This window comes from Solanum tuberosum, unplaced genomic scaffold (genome assembly GCF_000226075.1).
Source record: "Solanum tuberosum cultivar DM 1-3 516 R44 unplaced genomic scaffold, SolTub_3.0 scf00151, whole genome shotgun sequence".
Taxonomy (NCBI): domain Eukaryota; kingdom Viridiplantae; phylum Streptophyta; class Magnoliopsida; order Solanales; family Solanaceae; genus Solanum; species Solanum tuberosum.
In genome coordinates, this window is record NW_006239077.1 from 353,952 (window position 1) to 363,481 (window position 9,530).

At 30.2% G+C, this 9,530-nt stretch overlaps 1 protein-coding gene across 1 annotated transcript in view; it reads right to left on the reverse strand.

The window, feature by feature from the left end:
• The window catches only part of LOC102590669 ((-)-germacrene D synthase-like), an 11,962-nt gene extending 3,152 nt beyond the window's left edge, over nucleotides 1-8,810 (reverse strand). The window contains exons 1-3 of the mRNA XM_006353073.2: nucleotides 8,791-8,810; nucleotides 8,277-8,397; nucleotides 127-409 (exon numbers count right to left, since the gene is read on the reverse strand). Of these exons, the coding sequence (XP_006353135.1) occupies nucleotides 127-409; nucleotides 8,277-8,387 (394 nt within the window). The 5' untranslated portion in view covers nucleotides 8,388-8,397; nucleotides 8,791-8,810. The remainder of the gene's footprint in view (nucleotides 1-126; nucleotides 410-8,276; nucleotides 8,398-8,790) is intronic.
• Between the last annotated feature and the right edge of the window lie 720 nt (nucleotides 8,811-9,530).

Here is a 9,530-nt window from a genome sequence, read left to right on the forward strand (position 1 = left end):
TATATATATATATATATATATATTATAAGTTATAACTATATACTATATATACCATATAAAAAAAGTATTTTAAATATTTTTCATGAGCTAATTCAATTAAATTAAAATATGATGCAGGATACTTACCACACGAGACATAGTAACCTTGTACCCTAAGTAATCGAAAACTTAGAGCAATAACATGAAGGTTATTGGCATTATCAACTTCACCAATCCATTCTTCATAACCTTCAGAGAGATAACTCAATGATTCTTGGATCTCATGTTCAAAATGATAATCTACTCCAAGACGTTGGATTGTGTTGATCACTTCAAGCTTTTGTATAGATTTTGAAGGAGACATCACTAGCATCTTTCTCACTTCTTCTTTTAGGTTTGCATGTTGCTTCTCTTCCTGCTCATTGGCTCCCTACACGATCGAGTACATCTCGGAATATGTTACTTTCTTCGTTTCAAAACATGTGTTAATTATAAGTATCATAATTTACAAGTTATCAAATTGTCATAATATAGGAGCGCAAGATTACATACGAATTACGATCTTGAGTAGCTATAAACTATATATAGGATCGTCACTTAATTATTTAAATATTTAATTTTTCTAAAACATAACAATTAATAAATATGCAAAATTTCAACATTATTGTGTGATTCTCTTGGGTTTCTGTCTCATGAACCATATAATTTTTATAATGTATCGACGTACCATGTCTAATGTTCTTGAGTTTTGACTGTTGTCATTAAAATATTTTTAAATTAGATTTCAAAAAATTACTTAAATATGCAGTTTATATTTATTTGAACATAATAATTAATAGAATTTCTTTTATAGAAGTCATATTTATCAATAACAAATATAAATAATGATTCTCAAGTTATCAAATGACGTAACATAGGAGTGTGTGGAAGACCACAACATAATCATGTGACTCTCTTGGATTGTTGTTTGACACTTATGAACTATATCATTTTTGTGATTATCTATAATGTGTTGATATCTACTGTATCTGATGTGTTTTGAGGTTTGAATGTCGTTATTAAAATATTTTCAAACTATATTTAGAAAAGTTAATTAAACGTGCAAACTTTTAGATCTAAAACTTTAATATTTTCAATTCTTTCCTTTATTTATTTTTCTTATCATTTACATATAATTAAAGTGTACAATTTTTTATAAGGTAAAATTTTAATGATATTGAAGTTTTAAATATTGCTCCCTTCATTTAAAAAAAGAGTGGTCTAGTTTGACTTGATACGGAGTTTAAAATAATAAAGAAGACTTTTGAATCTTGTGGTCCTAAATTAAAGTTATGTCAAATGTATAAAATGACCATTTAATCTTGTGTCCTTAAACATGTCACGTGGAAAGCTGAAATTAAAATGTTAACAAAATAAGAAAGAGGTCATTCTTTTTTAAACAGATTAAAAAGAAAAGTAAGTCATTCTTTTTTAAACAGAGGGAGTAGTAATTTTAATATAGGCCAACTAAGAAAATATTTACGCAAAATTTTCAAATAGCATATTTACTTTCTCGTCCTACTTCTAAAGTAAATAGAAAATGTTTAAAATGAAAAAAAATCATTTAACTTATCACTTGAAAAATATATAATAAATTAAATCACGTAACTAAAATCATAACAATAATAATTTAACTTTTATATTGGAAATTTCAATAATTGCTTATTATATGTAATACTTGAGTAAGAATCATATTTTAGAAGAAAAAATAGAATTATTTTAAATATTGATAAATTTTATTATTAATATCTATATCTACCTATTTATCTATATAAAATAGCAGAAGCAAAATAATATGATGATACACATCATAAAATTCTAAAATAAAGATTTAAAAATTTAGGGATTAACAATCCAGTTAAAATGCATAATTGAGTAAATACAATACTTGAATATATTATGATAAATTCAAACAATATTTCGAGCAATATTATTTTGGCCATATGGGAATATAATTAAGTAATTTTATACTATGACCATATGAGTTCGACCATTCTTTTTCGAGCAATTCCATACAATAATATTTATGGGAATCCTGGTAATTTGTTCATTCCCATGGATTGAAAACTAGATATAAAGGGTTCGTGCTTGTTATTTCATCTGTCTGAATTTTATACATATAAAATTAGAAAAGTCAATTAATTTTTTGTCTGATTTTGAAATATTTTAAATTGTTAAATAATGTAATGTATAATATATTTAATGTAATTTTTAAATAATATATGTAGCTCTGCCTGTCTCAATTTATGTGACACCTGTGAATATTTGATATTAACCAAAGTTTTAATATATTTTACAAAAATAGTTTAAGTTGCTAATTATTATGATTTATAGAGCATTTTATGTAATTTCAAATAATATATAGTATTTATCTGTCCCGGTTTATATTGCATTAGTGAAATTTTGAGAGTCAGCCAAATTTTCAATCAAAATTTTAAGTTATTAATTATTTAGATTTATAGTTCTCCCTCTATTCCATATTAATTGAATTTTTAGGGCTTTTTTCATTGTTCAAAATACTCCCTCGTTACATTTTATATGTCACTATTTAGATTTCATGTTCCTTAAGAAACTATGTAAGCTTACCTTTGTGTCCTTATTTAGTATTCTCTTGAAGTCAAGTTTTCAATAAATGAACATAAATTAATTTATTTTGATTAATTAAATCGACCAATGAACATGAATTAATCATTTAGTTTTTCTATGTTGGTCAAGTTCATACATCCAAGGTCAATAATTCTCAAGGGTAAAATAGGAAGAATAGTGTCATTTATGCATTGATTTTGTTAAATGAAAAATATTAAGAACCATTTATTTTTAGCAATGATGACTTATAAATAGGAATGGAGGGAGTAATTGAATTTTTCAAAGTTCAAGATGGATGTTTGAATTTTTTTTCCATTTTTGCCCTTTCCTTTAATGAAGGTTTATATTTTCTAGGGATGTGCATCGGTTGGTTCGGTTCGATTTATTGATTTTCGATTTTTAAATATGCTAAATCAATAAGATATTTTTATCAGTTTTCGATATGTCAATTTTTTATTCTTAAGGGTTTAGTTTTTAGTTTAACCAGTAAGAAAATGTCTCATAAAACAAATATATGATTTATTTAATAACTTAGCGCAACGAAATAATAATGTAACTTTGTGCTCATAAAATAGAAATAGTAGTAAATAACATTAAAAGAACTATACATGTGCAACACAAATAAAAGAATTGTGACAACAATGTGAATTGAAGGGTACAGAATAAAGGTAGTAGCCACTAAGGTACTAATATTAATATTTAATATTTATGTAGGGGTAAAGTAGTAAATCATTACCGTCTTAATGGGTTATCAGTTTAAGCAATAACCCAATATTAAAAATCAAAATCAAATCTATAATTCGATAATATTTTTTTTACAAAACTATTAAAAATTTGTTAACCCAACAACCCAATCACTATAATCAATAGCGTTTTTATTGGTTTGGTTTTGCACACCCTTAATATTTTCTAGGAGATAAATTAACTATTTACAAAGTTATATTTATAATTTCATAAAGGATATCAGTGAAAATTATGATTTAAATTATGTTTTTAAATATTTTTCTTAATAAGTGTGTATTATCTCACAAAATAAGTTAATATAAAATAGAGGGAGTACTATTTATTATAAGGCGAAATGATCTGATAGACCTTTGTACTTGTATGAGTTTGTATTTTGGATTCTTTTACTTAACCATTTGTCAATTGAACCCATTGAAATTTAGTATTTTAAGCTCGTCTTTTGATTTGTCATCCTATGTGGCATTTTTTGTCCGGAGTGTATATGATACGGCTTAAAAAAAGATAACAAATGTTAATTTTTTACCTAATTAAAGAGTCATCTCCTCCCCCATTTATTCTTTTTAGGGCTTTTCTACTCTTCAAATTTTTCTTCCCAAATCTTTTACCCATTATTTTTTCCGTTGCTACCTTTCACGCTCATCTTTTTTGTGCAAACTCCTCCTTTTATCACGTTAGAAAAGAGCTTCCACAATTGCTAAATCCTCTTACTATTCCACAAAAAAGGTAAGTAGAAGAAGAAAAAGAAGGAGGAGGAAGAAGAGTTAATATTGGGGGCTTATATTGAGGGACTTATATTGGGGGGTTTAATTTAATTTTAAATTGGTGTCAAATAATTTTGCAGAGAAGAGTTAATATTGGGGGGTTTAGTTTATTTTTAAATTGGTCTCGAATAATTTTGCAAAGAAGGGATCAAGCGAAGAAGAATGTGAAATGACGTGGCAATTAATAGAGGAGAAAAGTTAGAATTGGTCTCATTTATTTTTTGGGGGGAAGGGGGAATGATCTGTGAGGCCTTTATACTTGGTTTCGTTTGTATATTTTATCCTTGTACTTACAATTTTGCCAACGGGATCCTTGAACTCGCTGCAACACAACATATTAAACATCTGTAACCATTGACTGAACATATGTGACATTAATATTGCTGACTTGGAATGATGCATGATTCCACGCATTTTAAAGCAAGTATGTATAAAATTTATATGAAAGAAAATTAAAAAAATTGAAAAATAAATAAATAAAAACACCCAAAAAAAAGAAAAGGGGAAGTCATCTTCTTCAAAGCAGCCTGGCGCTGCTTCCCTTTTCTCCCCCACCCCCCGATCAAATTTTTTAAACTCATTCCACTTTTTTCTTTGGATTCATCCACCATTTCCTTTCTTCTTCATCTTAACACCCCCGCACATTGTTCCACCCCTAAATATTTTCTCAAAATTCATTCTTTTTACTGCAAATCAACGTCCCTCCTAGTTCTTTTCGTTTTGCCATATTTCTTCTTTTAAAATCTCGATTTCGTGTGTATTCTTTGGTGATAGTGGGTATTGAATAATGAAAAACTTCATTGATATGCTTGATGAAGCTTCAAGAATAACAAATGAGTTTTGTGAATTTATGAAATAAATTTAAAATTGTATAGAGATTTGTTGGGTTTGTGTTTGTGAACCAGTAGTGTAAAATTCAGGTCAAATAGGTAAAATTCCACCCATTTGACATGAATTTGGTGTTCAATTTGAGAGCAAAAATGGAGAAAATAATTTTCAAAATTTCCAGGGTACGCTTTTTATTTTAATTTTATTTGTTTCATATTTAATTTCTTATATGTCATTAAAAATGATGTGGAATCCTACGTGTAAATGAGTGTACCACACACACACAGGATGAGGAAAGGGTTTAAAATATTGTGTTTCAGTGAGTTAAAGGGTTTAGTTGACAAAATCGTAAGTATAAGGATCCAACTTACAAACAGAGCCAAGTATAAGGGCCTACCAGGTCATTCGGCATTTTTTTTTCTACCTGAAATTTGAGGTGTAATAGTTGTATTACACGCACCACAAGTTAGCTGAGATAAAGGTTTAAAATATCAAGTTTCAATGAGTTCAGGAGTTCAGTTGGCAAAAAGACATGTAGAAGAGTTCAGAATACAAATTCATACAAGTACAAATGTCCATCAGTCCATCTCCGCGTTATTATAATTGCATGCAGATTAGTTAAGAGTTTTTCTCAACCCCACATGGCCATTATATAGTGTGAATAGACTTTATTACATGTTGTTCTTATTAAAATTAGATGTTTATTAATACACCCTCCGTCCAATAATAGTTATCCAATATGAGATGTCCAATTACACTTAGTTTCTAATTTACTCTTATCATTAATTACAATCATTTCCTTATTACTTCTTTCAAGACATTATATTTATTATAGTAAAATTACCCTTCTATCTATAATTTCTTAAGAAGTGTGCAAAGTCAATTTCACAAAATCAATGCATAAATGACACTATTCTTCCTATTTATCTTTAAGGGTTATTAACCTTGAAAATATGCATTTGGCCAACATAGAAAAATAAAATAATTAATTCATGTTTATGTAACGACATGTTCCCGTTGTTATAGAAAATTCAACGGGAAAATTTTTAGGCCGAAAAACTTTTTCGTAGTAACTTGAAATTTTCCAACCTAGTCCAGATTTGGATGAAATTGGAGTCAGTGAGGTCTACGGAAATCTGATAACAAATGGGAGATCTAATTATGATTTTGATCACATGAGTAGATAGCTAATACGTTAACGAACCCGTACGATTTTACGGAATTGAATTCGGGTGAGTAGAACTCCCGAAACTGATCTTAGCGTAAACAGGTAGTTTCTGAATGTCATGGGTTGAAGATGTGTTGTGAAATAAGAGTTTGAGACTCTTAATTCGACTCACTGGTTCCAATCAAGCCGTTGTGGTGGGATTATTCCTTCTAGGGCGGGGACGCTGTGGCGGGATGGTGGCCGCCATAGCGGGCCAGTCGCGACTTAAGTTGGAAATAAACCCCAAAATCGTCTTTATTTTGCACTTTTCGACCTTGAGAGCTAATGAACGACCCAAGATGTTTTCTTGACAGCTTTTCTCCATTCTTGAGGCTAAAGGTAAGGTTTTTACTCCCCAAATCCGTTTTTCGATCCGTAGAATGTAAATTCATGGGTAATTATCGATGGGGGAGGGTTTTGATCTGGGATTTATGGTGGAAAAAGCCTTAATCTGGGCATGGGGATCAAGGGTTCGACCTAGGGTGGATATTTTGATTGTAATTCGGGTAATTAGGCTTCGTTTATTGATCCTCGCGTTTTATTGATTGTTTGTAGACCAAGAACAAGCGGAAAGAATCCGAAAAGGGAAGAATCGGGTTTCTTAGGGGATTCAAGCTTTGTTCGAGGTAGGTGATGGTTGTGATTTCATGTTGGTGTGATATATATTTGTAATTGCTTCATTATAATGCATGTATGTATGTGAATGTTGCATTATTGATCACACTAATCGTAAATGAGGATGATTGAATAATTGTATGCCATGAATCATGACTTGATTGTATGATTATGAGAATGTACATTGTGATTGTGATTGTGGTTTGTTGAATGGATCGGGTGTTACGTTTCAACACACTAACTTGGATCGGGTGTTACGTTCCAACACACTAACTTGGATCGGGTGCCACGTTCCGGCGCATATATGGGATCAGGTGTCACGTCTGGCACACTAACTTGGATCGGGTACTACGTACCGGTACACTAACAGTTTGGGTATGGGTTTCATGAGAGGACCATTGACTTGACATGACTGTATATCTTGAGATTTGTGAAATTGTACGTTGTCGTAAGTGATAATTGATATTGTATATGTTCGGTGTATGCATGTTTATTATTGTTGTAATGACTTATATATGTTCACCTATTGGGATAGCCGCGTGATCCTACCAGTACACTGTGGTTGTGTACTGATACTGCACTTGCTCTTTCTTTGTTGAGTACAGGGCATCTTCAGGCGATTACTGACAGACCTCATTTAGAAGACCAGTGATTGACTCGAATTCAAGGGTGAGCCAGTTCTTCCGGGCTGCCATGAGTTCTCTTTTGTTTATGTCCATATCTTCGGACTTAGACTAGTACTTTAGATTTTCTTGTGTTTAATTGGGTTGTGCCCATTTCCTTTAGACTTATGATCCTTGTTAGAGTTTTGGTACATTGACTTTCAGGTTCTAGGCGTTATTTTCGCAATCGTTGATTAGACTTTTGGAGTTTATGAGAACTCTATTTTTTCTTTAGCATTTAAACCTGCTTCCATATCTTTAATCTTAGTTTTTGGTTGAGTTGTTCAGTTTGGGTTGTAGTAATGGTTCTCCCACCGGAGGGTTAATGTGTGTGCCAATCACGACGGTCTGAGTCGTGACAGTTTATTAATCAAATTAATTAATCAAAACAAATTAATTCACCCATTTATTAAAAATTTAACTTTAAGAAAACACTAAATAAGAGTTAATGATAAATTTGCCTAATTTCTTAAGGAACGTAAAATCTAAAAGGATGACAACTAAAAAGAAAAAAAAAGTATAACATTTGGGTCATTGTGGCCAATAATTATGACCAAAAAGATTTTTCCATTATTTAAAACCTTGTCCTCTCTTTTCTTTTTATAAACCCCATGTCGCCACAAAATGAACACAACAACATAAAAATTGGATCCCACTATCAATTTACATCTATGAAAAAAAGACATGTTTTTTAGGGGAAGAATTACTATTTCCTTTTTTTCATATTATATGTTATTTTCTTTTTGTTTCTTAAGAAAGCATATAATTTGAAGTAAATAATTATAGTAATATGAAACGGAGAAAATATATGTGGTTGTTGCATATGCATTAATCATGATGTAAACAATGTTTTACCGTGAGTTCAGCATATGCAAGAAAATGATCTCCCCAAACACTAGGATGATGATTGCCAATGCGACGTGTAATAACCTCATTAATTGCAATGGTTTGAGTGCACAACTCCATTTTACAGAAACTGTTTGGTAAAAGGAAATGAACCAAAATTTGAACAAACATGAGTTAGTGTGATAAAGATCGAAATCTCAAAAAAGTTTCATATACTTGCTTTTTTTTTCTTGAGATAATTGAGAAACTTTTTAGGGTCAGTGGAATAAAATATAAAATAAATACTATTAGAATTTTGACTATGACATAAAGTTCCATTAACTTACTATAACTATAGAACTATCCCCCACTATAACTATTTATAGGATAAGCTCCTATAATTTTTTTTGTTATTATGGAAATTTAAACAGATTCCATAATTACTACTTTTAGGAAGAAAAATATAATAAGCTACTCTTGTATAAAATTACACTGTTATTTGAATTGAGGATCTCAATTCTCAATAAAAGAAAATGGGACATACCTTCCAAGTTGCAAATTGAAATTTTCTTTGACTTGGGAATACACTGAAGGAGGACTCAGTTCCTATTTATAGCCATAAGTTAGTTTCCTTTTTGACATTTTTAGCCTTTTCCTTCCAAATTTTTAAAATAAAGCTATTTAGTTTTTCCTTGAATATGACAGACATCGACACATTATAGAAATAATAAAAATCATATAGTTCATAATCGTTGATCCTGGTTAACAACAATTCAAGAAAGTCACGTATTATTGTTGTAGTCTTGTACCTCTAATATGCTATCTCGATCTAATAATGACAGATATAAAAACTAAATTACAATATAGCCGTAATTTTTTTTAATTATACACTACAAGAAAAGTGTGAATTACATAGGGATTTTTCTGGGGATTATAAATGAAAATTCGCAGGAAAATAAGTTTCCTACAGATTTTCCTATCAAAAAGAATCCGAAGGTAAAACCTTCCTAGGTAATTATTTCCTGCGAATTTCAAAATTCCCAAGTAATTCACCTAGGGATTTATATTTCGCACGTAAATTACTTGCGATTTTTCTTGCAAAAAATAACAAAAAAAAAAAGAATTTTCTTACCAATTTATTTGCAAGTAAAGCCGCGTAAAAATATTCGAATAATTTATTTCTCACACCACTCACCCCACTGCCCTCCTCCCCACCCCCCCACATTTATCTAGCATACCCATCTGCCCACCGATTTATCTAGCATTTCTCACATAATTCACACC